The 14,831-nt window shown below is 32.0% G+C and overlaps 1 protein-coding gene across 1 annotated transcript; it reads right to left on the minus strand.

Annotated features, from left to right (window-relative positions):
• Positions 1–293: 293 nt before the first annotated feature.
• Positions 294–8,275, minus strand: LOC130827375 (laccase-4-like). The gene is made up of 6 exons (XM_057693078.1): positions 7,991–8,275; positions 3,744–3,895; positions 2,691–2,935; positions 2,306–2,434; positions 931–1,857; positions 294–684 (listed from the first exon to the last, which is right to left on the minus strand). Exons 1-6 carry the CDS (start codon positions 8,090–8,092, stop codon positions 554–556), a joined length of 1,686 nt encoding a protein of 561 aa, XP_057549061.1. The 5' UTR covers positions 8,093–8,275; the 3' UTR covers positions 294–553.
• Between the last annotated feature and the right edge of the window lie 6,556 nt (positions 8,276–14,831).

Consider the following 14,831-nt stretch of genomic DNA (forward strand, 5'->3'; position numbering starts at 1 on the left):
TTTTTCATTTTTCTGTTTACATGATGAATGTATTATTTAACATATTTAGGCACACTTTCTTATTAACACTTATCCTTCATTTTTTACGGGTAGAGTAAATAATGTTTCATAGGATATCAGTCGTGCTGAATTATATTGAGTATGGGCTTCAACGGCTCATACATAATCACCTATAGGTAGACAATGACATATGCACGACCATATTTGTATATATTAACTGTAAAAATATTTGACAAAAACTTCAAAATAAATACAATGACACATAAAACTAGCTAGAACAATAAATACAATAATAAAGAATGAAATCATTAATAGTTTTAAATTTTGAATATTACATAATGTTGGAAACCAAAGTAGATTTGGTTTAGTAACAGAACTGTTTTCTTGAGCTTCTTGATTGAAAAAACACCTCTCTTATGACACTCTTTTTCGAAACCACTATAGAAATTTTCAATTTCAATGTAAATTTCCCCTCTTTGGTGTGTTTATCTTGGTTCCCTTAAGAGCAGAAAAATTGCAAACTATGACAAATATGAATATATCGTGTCGTTTATCAACATTTGGGAAAATCAGTAGGAGGTGGTATAATAGATTGATTTGGTCCCTTGCCATTATCTACCAAGAATGCCATTTTTAATCCCCATGTTGTGTGAATCTCCAAATGACAATGCAAGAACCAAACTCCTGTAACATACCAACCAAAGTGCAAAAAATAATTTTAAATCTTAAAAGATATCCTATTAAATGTATAATAAGAAATGTCAGCATATTATCGGAAAAATACAAATTACACACACTCCATAAGCCAAGGAGAAACCATCTCAAAACCATACAATAGTGGAATGAAGAGCTCCAATGACTTATAAAGTGTACACACCATTTTTAATTTATAAATATCGATGTGGGATAAACCATCACAATAATATATACCTGGATTATCAGCTCTAAATCTGATGGCAGTCCATCCACCAGATGGTACTCCAATTGTATTTCTTTCAACGGGATCAACGAGATTAAATTTCTTCGGATCAGTATTTGGATTGTAGTTTCCTACACCTCTACCAACAACAAAGAAATTGAATCCATGTAAATGGAACGGATGATTTTCTGGTGTTAACATCGCGGTATCTTGTAAGATTAATTGAACAGTTGCATTGTAAGGAAGTTTGTATACTCTAGTCCCAGTTGTGGTAGCTACATTTGTAACTTGATTTCCAGTATAATTAAATGGTGTAGGGGGATTTGCAGGGAAATCAGCAGTAAAAACACCCTTAATATTAAAGTAATGTGCTTGTAGAAGAGAAATGGTTGGCATAACAAATGTAACATTATTGATCGCGGCCACAACTCTAGACCCATTCACACAAGTTGAGCAAGGATTAACTCCTAAACCAACAGTAAAAAACAATGAATGATCAACTGTTTGAGGGACTAGAGCAGGAAATTTGTTAGAGTTAAGAGCTTTGAGAGATTTGGTAAAGCTATCAGATATTTGAGTAGCATTGATGGGTGGGGGTGCGGTAAGGGTGGTTGCTAGAGTAGTCGATCTATTAGATGTTGCATAGTGGAGAGTAGCCAAACCGGTAGCATTATCCACCGCAATAGGTGCATCCATAAAGGGCGAAACTACCACCAAGTACTTGCCTGCAAACTTATTAGTTTCAAGGATTACATTGGTGGTTTGACCCGGTGATATTACAATTGTATCAGTTTTAAAGGGTTTTACGTAGGTAGCATCCACTTCAACAACTGTAAGTTGGTGTCCAGCAATTTTAAAGAAAAGTTCTTCATTAAGTGCAGCATTGACAATACGAAGCATGTATTTTTTTCCTGGCCTTACACTTAAGTTGAATAATTCTGCAAAATATAACGAGAAACATGTATTATAAGACAAATAAAATTTTAAAGACTATATGATATTTACAATGTTTTACATGACTTTAAAATAACACATATAAAAAAAACATATATATATGTATATGAATCAACATCTTTGACACTATAGCCCATGGTACGTGTTAAACATAAATTTAGACTGACTTGAAATTAGTCTTTACTTAATTTTTACACTATAGCCCATGGTAAAAGTTATGTATGCACTTAGTCCATGGTATGAACCTTATTATTTAAATATTCGAATTAAGTGATTTAAGTAGAAATGAAGATATATTATAATGTGAAATAAGTCTATACAACATTTATGGCTTTGATTGTTAATCTTTACCCGTTGATTAAGCTAACATGATCTACAAATGTCGTTATTATAGTATGATAATGAAAAGTAAAATTGGTCACTAATCACTACCTTGTGAGTTACAATTTTTAACAGGCCCTGGAAATCCATTGATTGTGTGAGCATCAGAGACATTAGGTGCCAAGCCAGATTTTAGAGCTTCATTAATCACAGCTTCAACATCTGATTTCCACCATTCACCTATTATTATAAGAAAGTTAGTAGAAGTTTAATTAAAAATATAAATTTTTGTGCGAGACGGTCATATAATAAGATCCACCCTATGCAAGGGTTGAATAGTTCAATAAATAAAAAATTGTGAAGACATATATTGACTCCTTGTTTTGAGTTTCTATCACCAAGAGATTGTCTCTCACAAAAGCAATTGTCTAAAATTAATTAGGTCAATTGTTGAGAATGAAGAAGAGAATAAAATGTAAAACGTTAAATTTTCAACCTAATACAACAACTGCTTCCTTGTGCGGTTTTGGAAACGGATAAGGAACACCAAGTTTAGGCAAGATGACAATTGCCCCATGGACAGTTGCCCTAAGCCATAGGATGTGAGCATGATACCAAAGGGTTCCTCTTTGACCCGTTAATGTAAAATTGTAAGTATAGGTTTGCCCAGGTTGAATTGGACATTGTGTTATGTAAGATGGCCCATCTGACCATCCTGTTCTTATTTGACGAATACCATGCCTGCAAATTATACAAAAGTAATATTAAATTGAAGTAAGGGTTATCATTTAGAACACTATTGTAACATTATCATTTTCCATTAGGTTGAGAAAGAATCAAAATGACTATCTAATTAATTTCAAACCTTTACAGTTATTTGTTTAAATTTTTTACATAATATATCCTAATTAAATAAGCCTCGTCATTTCTTTAACCTTTTATTATTATATATTCAATAATTTTACTTAAGATAGATACATGATCACAACAACATTTCATTGCTCTAATATTATTAGTTGACTCCCAATCTGGCGTTGGATATGATTTTCATGATTTATTATATTTCAAATTTCTTAATAAGTAAAATTATACAATAAAAAATGTAAGAAAAGCGAAAGAGATAGGAAGAGGATGGTAAGGACTAAAGAGGGAGAGTGAACTTTATTTGCTAAAAAGGAAGGGAAGGGAAATGGAAAGAAAATAAATATTTTTTCTTTAAATCTTTTCACTTTAGTAAATATTCTGTTTTTAACAAAATTTGTTCATACTTTTCTTTGAAACCCCTTCCCTTCAAATTTCTCTCCTCCCTTTTTATCATCCAAACAATAAATACTCTATCGTTCCAAATGCCTTCCCTTTCCTTTAAATTCCTCAATCTCTCTATTCAAATAGTGTTCAAATGTTTAAAAAATAACGCATTGTAAAAATACTTATTTCATGATGTATATTTTTAAAAAGTGACAATAATTATGGATTTTACTACATAAATTATTAAAGTTTAATTTGAAAAGTTTATTTGAAGATGATGTAAAGCAGCAATGGTACTAACCAATGAATAGTGAGATTGTATTTGACATGATTAACCACTTTAACAAGGACTGTATCATCTTCCCTTGCTACAAGGGTTGGACCTGGATATTTCCCATTCACTGTTACTATTTCTTTTGTTGAACACAATCTTGTGTGATTCTTCAACACCACCTATTAGTATATAAAAAAAAAAAAAATTAAAGCATACATAAGATAACTATTTATATGCATTCATGTTAGCTAGAAGAATTCATTAACTACTTTTCGCAGAAAATTATTACTGCTTTAATATAGATATTATATTTCAATAGAAATGTACTTAGAATAAGATATTATATTTCCTTCTTTTATGATATATATTATTGGAAAATAATGTAACGGGAATAAGATATTATATTTAATACTTTTATGAGAGACAGTAGGAGAAAATAATGTATAAAAATAATATATATTCTACTATTATGAGGTATATTAGAAGAAAATAATGTAATTAAAATGAAATATATATTTCTAATTTTTATAAGATATATTAGGAGAAAACAATGTGTTCAGGATAATGTATTATATTTCTTACATTTATAAAATTTATTAGAAAAAATAATATAATTAAAAAATAAGATGTTATATTTTCTATTTATATGAGATGTATTAGAAGAAAATAATTTGATTAGAATAGATATTATATTTCCTACTTGTATGAAATATATTACCAAAAAATAATTTGATTATAATAAGATATTATATTTCCAATTTTTATGAGATATAGTAGGAGAAAATTATGTGTTAAGAATAATATAGAGATATTATATGGTAAGCACCCACCAACTATGGCAAAAGGCGAGTGGTAGCAATTTTTAAATTTTTTTCCCACAAAATAGGACACAACTCTTAAGAAATTAACCACGGTAACATTACGGAGGTAAAAGCGTTTAATTTCCGTTAAGTTTTAGTAAAAGTCATAAATGGCTGTATAAATCAAAATTTTTTTTCACAAAATAACACTCAACTCTTGGAAAATTAACTACAGTAACATTTCTGTTTAGTTTAATTTTCGTTCAGTTGGACCTTTACATTTGGGATTTATTAGGGGCATTTATGACTTTTACCAAAACTTAATGGAAAATAAATGTTTTTGCCTCCATAATGTAACTGTAATTAATTTTCCAAGAGTTGAGTGCTATTTTGTGGAAAAAATTTTAAGAATTGCTACCACTCGTCTTTTGCAATAGTTAGTGCTTACCATATAGAATATCCTAATAATATATTATGTTTTCTATTTTTATGAGATATATTAGAGAAAATAGCGTGATTAGAATAAATACTTTATTACATATTGTTATGAGATATATTAGGAGAAAATAATGTAATTAGAATAAGATACTATATTTCATACCTTGACGATATATTTTAAGAGAAAATGATTTGATTAGAAAAAGATATTATATTTCCTGCTTGTATAAGAGATATTAGGAAAAAATTATTTTTGAATTAGGATAAAATACTATATTTTCTAGTTCTAATAGATATATTAGGAGATTAGAGTAATATATAGTATTTCTTACATTTATTAGATAGGAATATATTAGTTAAAATACTATGATTAGGATAAGACATTATATTTACTACATTTATGTAATATAGGAGAAAATAATATGATTAGAATAAAATAAAATATATTCTATTCTTAAGAGATATATTAGGAGAAAAAAAATGAAAATAATATATTATATTTGCTACTTGTAAGAGATATATTAAGAGAAAATAATGTAAGCAGAATAACATATTATATTTTCTTCTTTTTTTTAATGAAATTTATTAGGAGAAAATAATAATGTGATACATTTATGAGAAATATAAGGAAAAAATAATGTAATTAGAATAAGATATTGTTTTGCTACTTTTATTAGATATATTAGGAGAAAATAGTGTGTTTAGAGTAATTTATTATATTTCCTATTTGTATGAAATATATTATGAGAAATAATACAATTATAATAAAATAAAACATTTTCAACTTTTATGAGATATATGAGAAAATAATGTGATTAAAATAATATATTATATTTGCAACTTTTATGAGATAAATTAAGAGAAAATAATTTGATTAAGATAGATATTACATTTCCTGCTTTTATAAGAAGTATGATGAGAAAACAATGTAATTAGAATAAGATAATATATAATCGATATTTAAAAGATTTATTAGGAGAAAATAATATGATTAAAACAAGATATTATATTTACTTTTATGAGATGTATTAGAAGAAAATTATGTGATTAAAATAAGATATTATATTTCATTTTTCTATGAAATTTATTAGGCATAGATAATACGTTTTAAATAATATATTACATTTCTTACTTTTTATGAGATATATTAGGAGAAAATAATCTGATTAAATTAAAGTACTATATTTTGTACTTTTATAAAATATATTAGTAGGATATGGTAGGATTAAATTAAGATATTATATTTCCTACCTTTATGACATGTATTAGAAAAAATTATGTGATTAAAATAGGATATTTCCTTTGTATACTTTTCTTGTTCTCCAAATATTTTCTACTATAAACATGCGTGATTCGTTGACCTTATTAATTATAGAAGCAAGTTCATCTCTTATACAATAAGAATAATACGTAGTAATGTTATATATAATAATTTTTATAACTCAAGTTTCTTTTGTTTTTTTTTTTTTGGAGATGGAAACTCAAATTTCTTGTCCACTTGTTATTTCTTACTAAATTGCTCCAAACAATGTCTTGTCTATCGGCTTTTTATAACATAATTACTCTCTTCGTCCTATACCTAAAAGTAATTTTCAACCACCACAAAATGTGTTAAACTTTTTTTACAAGTTCTAAAACTTAAATTGATGAAGACTGGAAGAATACATTGTTAAAGCAAGTACCAATAATCTTAATAACGACGTTAACTTTAAACATTTAATCGAACATGCTTTGTCTTGTACTTTAGAGAGGGTCGATAAAGATGTGTTGATTATGGGTGGTTTAAGGTTTGGAACGGTTGATGAGAGTTGCTTAATCAAAGAAACAAATAAAGAAGTAGAACAGTGAGTGGCTCGACCAACCGCTCGATCGAGTGAAGTATTGCTCGACCGGTCGAGCGGTGTTGGCTCGGTCGAGCAAGATGTCGAGCAAGGTGTGCAGAACAGGTCAGTAGCTTTACTAGAAGCTCGCTCGACCGAGCGAGGTAGTGGCTCGGGTCGAGCGGAAGTTCAGCAGACTACTTTGGATTCTGTTTTGGTTAGAATGTGAAGTGACTATGCAATTATTTCGTGCATTACTCTATTGTTTATTGTAATGTTTATTGTCATAGTTAATTAGGATGTTACATGTGAGTTTATGGTGATTTATGAGGGAATACTAAGAGTGATGAATATCTTGGCTATAAATAGGATTCATCACTCATAGTAACATACACCACAAAACACACATATTGTTGAGAGGGCTATTGCGTTGTTAGAAACTTGAGAGTGTTCTTACTTTGCTTTAGTATTTGTGATCTTGAGAGATTGTTCTCAAGATAAGGGAGGTTTATTATATTTGTAATTGTTGAATTCATTATAATAAACTATATTTGAGGGGGAGGTATTCAAGATACCTCATAAACACTTTTGTTCATTTTGCATTATAATTTTTATTTATTTTTTCTTTGTTAAACCTATTTGAGGCTTGCGCTTTCATACATATATATATATATATATATATATATATATATATATATATATATATATATATATATATATATATATATATATATATATATATATATATATAAAAGGTTAATTATAAAAGGTTGTTTAGAAATACGACGGATAAGATTTAATAAAAAAAATAGACCCAAATATATGATTAGAAATCCTAAGTGTATAGTAAGCTTTTAATATTAGTGAGGCATCCAGCCCGCGACTTAGCATAAGATCACATGGTTTGAATAACTTACATGCTTATCGATTTGCATATAAATCAATATATTTAAACATTTTACCTAAAACCTCTCAAAATTTAATTAAAACGATGAACATATATAATTATAACCAAGTGGACTTAATTTGAAAATAAAACAAATAAATACTCTTATAAAACTTTCTTATTTGAACCACATTTATTTAATTACCTTTTTTTAATTTGATTTAAGGTTAAAGGTATTTAATTATTCTTATAAGTAGTGAGAATCGAACTCTAGTTATAAAGGTATAAGGAATAGAAAACCCTCGACCGACCCCTAATTTATTTACTTACATTGAACTTGTAGTGACGAATGCGACACTGGACCAAAACAGCAGGCAATAAGCAACCTAGAATCACCAATACCAACCCCTTCAAAACCACAGTCCCCATCATCCTCTCTCGCTTTGAATAAGAAGCTTCTATATTTTGTTTTAAGGTGTAGATATATCTAAAAATACTTATAAACAAGAGTGAAAGACACAAGTTGGAAGAATGCAAAGATTAGGTTATATAAAGAAGTATATGAGACTAAGAAGTGTTATATTTTGGTATGGGTTTGTTGCTAGAATGTCACTGTATTGTAGTTGGTTAAATGAAAAGGATACGTGAATATGAACTAGCCACTATTCAATTTCCAAACACAAAAAGGATGCTTTTCTTCAAGGATAAACCAAATTGGTTATATATTTGTGCATGTATACATATCAAAAAGCTACAAAATTGGCATGTTTTTGAAGCTAAGATAATATTCAACTACTCTTCAATTTTGATTGTAGTATAATGGAACCCTTCATCTACCATTTACCAAAATGAGTTGAGATTTCAATTAATGTTTGTTTTTGTACTAATTACTGATATTAATAAAAAATAATTACTAGTAACTAGATGAGCGGAATCTTTGACCGCATTTTCTTTTATCGATATGAGTTGTCGACTTTCTCATATTCTGACTTTAGTTTTCTATGAAAGAAATACATTAGATATGATAGATGATTAATATTATCAAAAAAAATTACTACTAAATAGTTTATATATGTGGTTAATTGATGACGTCAAAAACCAGTTAATCCATAATTAGTGCTAAATCATATACTCCCTCCTATTCAGCTTATGTGTCCTATTTCCTTTTATGGTCAAGTCATCTTAATTGTCCCATTTCTATTTTTGGTATGAGTTTTTGACTTTTATGTCCTTAGTATGTTCATCCTATTTTCAATTATACCCTCCATTATCCATATTAATTTTCCTCCCTTATATTAAAAACTCATAATACCACTCTCTTTCCTACCCTTAGAGTCTTATTTTTAACTCTTCTTAAAATCTGTAAAAAGTCAAATGGAACTCTTAAGATGAATACGAGGGAGTATTATTCTTGTTTTGTTTTATTTCATCTTTATCAGTGACACTATAACTTAAGATAATGTAGTCTAGACAACTTATTGGAATATTTTGTGCCTCGTTATTTTGACAGAGGTGAAAACTTCAATTTCTACTGCGTACGAATATTGGAGAAAAGTTATCACACTAGTAACTTTCCTTCTCTTGCAAGGAAATAATTCCCGACCCTAGGGCGGATTAAAAATTTTATTTTCATCTTTACCCTTTAAAGAGGGTCTTGTTAATATAATTTATCGTATGATTTCATTTTGGAGAATTAATGAGAGGTTTACTAATATATAATATTGATAAACTATTATTTTTATTACCAATTGGTTTTAAGATGAAACTTAATCAGGTTTGTGTCCAATCAACTTTTCTTTTATACGGGTCTTGTGCACGTACAAGCCCAGATTTATCAAGTCTGCCTAGATCGATCATCCCCTCTCCTTTTATATAGGTTTGTGTACGTACATATAGTTATAGTCAATCAATAAATATTACATGTTTTAATGACTTAATTGTTTTTCTTAATATCAAGTCAAATATAAAAAGTTTCCCTGTCAATAATAGAATTTATTCCCAGAATATTGCCTAAAAAAAAAAAAATCCCACTTTACATAATTTGGGAAAGTATTTCCCACAATACCGTCCATGTGGAAAAGTGTTTTTTTTTATTTTTTCAGACAAAACTGCCACTTGAGATGGCGGTTTGCCTTAAGCAGAAAAACGCCACATGAAGTGGCGGTTTGGTCAAGGCAAACCGCCATCTCATGTGGCGGTTTGGTCCCTGGTAAACCGCCACTTCATGTGGCGGTTTGCTTATGGCATTTTATTTTTTTTTCTTTCATTTTAAAATAGTGAACGCAACATGCATTAAAGTAGTTCAATACCATTTATTCCATAATAATCAATTACGAACCGGCTTGTTTTGGAAAAAATAATTATGAAAATAATACAAAGATATATTACAATTATGGAAATTCATACAAGAAGTTCAAGTCATATAAGAATATACAAATTTTGTTAAACTACAACCCCCGATCCCTTTTGTTTTGCGCACCGGTGGATGATGATGGTGTGAACTCGTCAACCTCCGCAATGACATTAAGAGCAGGAGCTCGTCGTTGACTAGCACGCTGATATGTGATAATCCTTTGCGGAGGCGATGGATGTGGCGGAGGAGTGTTGATGGAAAATGGGGGAACGGACGGCGACATAGTAGCGGATGTCGATGGCGATCTGGAAGACCGACCTCGAGTAGATGAACGCTGGCGGCCTCTTGTGGACCGAGAACTGGATCCTCCGGAAGAGCTACCTCGATGGGCTGAACTCCTTGGAGAAGGAGTGTGGAATGTGTCATCTACCTCGCCAATGACGGGTGGAGTCGGTATGAGGTACTCATAACCCGCCTAACTCAATGCATCGGATGTCACAGGCTTGCGGAATTACCTGCTCCAAACCGAATTGACGCATGACACGATCCGGGAGATGTAGCTCGACGATGTCAAAGCAAATAAGAGGACAACGCGATCTCCAAATCTCGTGGCCCGATGTACATATGTGCGGTAGAGCTTCCATGTTAGCCGCTGTGTAAGGCTGCCATGTCATCTGTAATAGAAATCAATATGCTTAGTAATGTATACAATTTATTCATAACTAATACAAATAGTAAATGTTACTAACCTGGTCGTCTCGTTGTCGATCTAGTGCGTCCCTGTAGTAGACGAGAGTATGTGGGGAGTGGGATCTCGAAAGATATACGCGAAGCCAACTGCAAACAAATAAACATTGATTAACATTTTCATCTATCATAAAATAGTGAAATTATGAATTTGAATAGTGAATTGAGTGTTGCTACCTTACTGCCAAAGGATCCATCCCGCGCCGATGCTGTGACCCTAATATCGGTTCAAAATCATCCGCGTCATCTTCCTGATCATGTTGCCCATCCGGCCGAACCGTCCGAATAATGGGCCTCCCTTTATGAATGTGCTCCCATGACCATATCTGTAACAACATCAAGCATCCACCAATGTCCTTGGCACCCTTACGAGATGCTCGGCATAAGTTACGATACAGATACGCTAGGGTAGCACTTCCCCAACTGTACTCATCTACGCGCTCCAAGTCTCCCAGTAGAGGGAGATAGATCAACTGTACCGAGTCGCCGCTCTTGTCTGGAAACAAGATGCATCCAAACAGGTACAAGTTGTAAGCTCGGGCATGTCTGTCAACCGTCACATCATCTGCATCATCCTCAAGCGCGCTAAAATGCTGTCGGAGCCAAGTCAGCTTCAATGACGATCCAACGATGATCTTCGGCTGGGTGGGGTCTTGAGGGTTTTCCGGCCAAACCCCTAGCAGCTCATGTACTAATGCTGGCCAATTTCCCTCCCCATGGCCAATGACTGCTTGTTCTTCAACCGGCAGTCCCATGATAACTGCCACTTCTTGCAACGTGATCGTTGCCTTGCCAACTGTGAGGTGGAAGGTATGTGTTTCTGGCCTCCACCTCTCCACCAATGCAGTGATAAGAGCTCGATCGAGCTCTAAGCCCCCGCCCAACAACCGGTGAATGTATCTGAAACCAGCTAGCTCGACTACGTCTAACACCCTGTCATCCACCTCCCACCGTAACGTACTCGCCTGGTAGTGCTGACGAGTAGCCAATTGGGTAGTGGAGCCCTCCCACGCAGCTACGCTCCTGTGGGTCGCCTGAAGCGTAAGTACTGATGGATCAACTGGGCCCGGCATCGCCATGATCGCTGTTACATACATAAGTGTTATAATAATCATATAAATATTATAAGATTCAACATATTATTACAAAATTAAAAAAAAAACATACTTTCTTGACCTTCGAGGGCATGTTTTCTTATTATGTCCACAAAATCCACAACACTTATTAGAAAGTTCGTTTCACCCCTAGTAGCTAAAAATACCATGAATATAAACAAAAACCATTAAACTAACCCTACAAAGTAATAAAATTTCATTGAAGCATTTTATCAAACACTTTATATGCATACAAAACAAATCCTAAAATTCAACTACAAATGTGTAAAACGTAAGCTTAAATCATGAAAACAATAGAATGTAACAAACAATTAACGTTTTTATAACTTCAATTCAAACAATAATGAACAAAAAAAACAATTTGCATATTGAACAAAAATTAGGGTTTTATTCATACCTTAAATGAGGATGAAAATGAACTAGTACACAAGGAGAAGATGGGAATGTAGTTGATTAGTGTTGGCCTCTTAAGGTTTTAATGATGACTTTACTTTTAAATAAACAAACATATTTTTAGAGATTGTTTTGTAGGTATATATCCGATTTAATGTGAATCGTTGATGAAGCCTATGACTTGATTCGTGGAAGATGTACACGTCTCAAATATCCAAGAAGTTGGGAAATTGCTCTGGAAGACAGTTTACTGTTCCTAGAGTTAAAGTTCTGACGAATGTTGAAGCTGGAGACAGTACACTGTTCCTACGTAGCAGGTCTGAAGAATAGCATCGACTGAAAAATTGCGAATTAATTATTTTCTGTTTTTAAGTTGATGTAATGGTTTAGAATTAATTTAATTGCTTAAATTAATTAGTAAGTTAATTGGCAAATCTATTTTTAGGTTTTCTAAAAATAGCCCAAGACTTTTTCTTAATTAGATTTAGATCTCCTATTTTTTAGGATCTTATGTTTTAAACTCCTATGCTATTTTTAGCATTAAGGAAACTGATTTTTCCTTGAGCAAATAACAGCCGTACACTTTCATAATTCCACCACCTTTTGTTTTGAGAACGTGGGGGTAGTGGAGGTATGTGTGAGATAGTGGACGTTATGCTTATGGTAACTGCTGGCTGTTCCCTCTATAAATAGAAGGGACTTTGCTCGAATCAAAAATCAATCCTTTTAGGATTCAAGAGTGTCCATTAAAGGGAGATCATCTTAAGAAAAATATTTTCAGTTTTCCAATGCCAATTAATTTATTATATTTTTCTTAAGTAATTATTTTAATTTTTATCCTCTTGAGAAATGGCCTTGTAAGGGTTGATGTGTGATTTGTTGTAATTAGACTTGTGGGAAGTCTAAGGGAATAGAGAAGAGAAATGGCCTTGTAAAGGGTAATTGAGCGTTTTGTTGTAATTAGACTTATGGGAAGTCTAAGGGAATAGAGAATAGAATCGAGAGAAGAGAAAGAGAAGGAGAGAAGAGAAGAGAAGAGAAGAGAAGAGAAGTAGGCCTAAGTAGAGAAGCTTTGAGTAAAGCGTTTAGAGAATTGAGAAGCTTCAAGTGAAGCAAAACATTGTTTTGTGTAATTGTAACTAATTGCCTTAACATAGTGAGAATTTTGAAATCCCGGGGGGTCGTGGTTTTTCCTTCTTATTAGGCCAAGAAGGTTTCCACGTAAAAATCCTTGTCTCCTTTATTATTTTTCTTTTCGTTTTTAAGTTTAAGTTTTGTCCTTTACTTAATATAATTCCGCAAAAATTAGAGGCAAAAATCTTAAACCTACTACACAACAATTCACCCCCCCCCCCTCTTGTTGCATTCGATCATCCATTAGTATTTCTACAATTGGTATCAGAGCCCTGTTCCTCATTTAATCAGGAAACCCTGAGAGCAGTATCCTGTTCCCTGGAAAGATGTTGAAGATGAACGAGCGCATGGAAGAGGGGTACTCCACACAAAGGCCACCCATGTTCGATGGGAAATTCTATACCTACTGGAAAAATAGAATGGAAATCTTCATAAAGGCCGAAAACTATCAAGTTTGGAGAGTCATTGAAATTGGAGACTTTGAGGTGACGACCATCAACTCCAACAATGAAGCTGTTCCAAAACCAATCACTGAATATGAAAAAGAAGATTTTCAAAAGATGGAGATGAACGCTCTTGCTATCAAGTTACTTCACTGTGTGCTTGGTCCAAATGAGCACAATCGTATTATGGGTTGCAAAACCGCTAAGCAGATTTGGGACCTGCTGGAAGTTACCCATGAAGGTACTAGTGAAGGCAAAGCTGAAACTAAAGCGCCAATAGAGGAAGAAACCGCAAATCTGTGTCTCATGGCATCTCATGAAGAGTCTAAGGAAAAAGAGGTAATGTCTTCTACTCCATCTCCTAAACAACTGTCTAATTTAAGTAAGAATAAATTAATCAAATTGCTGTTAGAGACACAAGAAAAGTTGAATGAAAAAACAGCTAAGTGTCTCCAAATTGAGAAAGACCTTAACTTAAGTAAAGATCATATCTCATACCTAAATTCCTTTAGGATCGATGTGCAAAGTAGATTTTTTGATTTGTTAGATAAGGATATCATCTTAAAAGAACAATTGGAGAAATTAAAACATGATTTCATTATTCTTAATATTGAAATGAATCAAAACAAATTGATAGGATTAAGTAAAGATGCAAACAATATATCTACTCACATGGTTAGCACTGAATTTCAAAAGTTGAAGTCAAAATTAGAATCCTACGAAATTGAAAATGAAAATTTGAAAAATAAAATAAACTTAAGAGGAAAAGGGAAAATCAATGAAATTCCCAAATGGATTCTAAATGCTAAAACCAAAAGTAAAGAAGGTCTAGGCTATATGAGGAATGATAAAAAGAAAAAGTTCTATGTAGATCTCCCTAGTAGTAAAATATGTTCCTTCTGTGGTAAAATTGGACACCTAAAACATCAATGTATAAAGAGGGAACAACATGTCAAAGCAAATAAAAATTATGTCGAACGTACATG

This window comes from Amaranthus tricolor, chromosome 11 (assembly GCF_026212465.1).
Source record: "Amaranthus tricolor cultivar Red isolate AtriRed21 chromosome 11, ASM2621246v1, whole genome shotgun sequence".
Classification (NCBI taxonomy): Eukaryota; Viridiplantae; Streptophyta; class Magnoliopsida; order Caryophyllales; family Amaranthaceae; genus Amaranthus; species Amaranthus tricolor.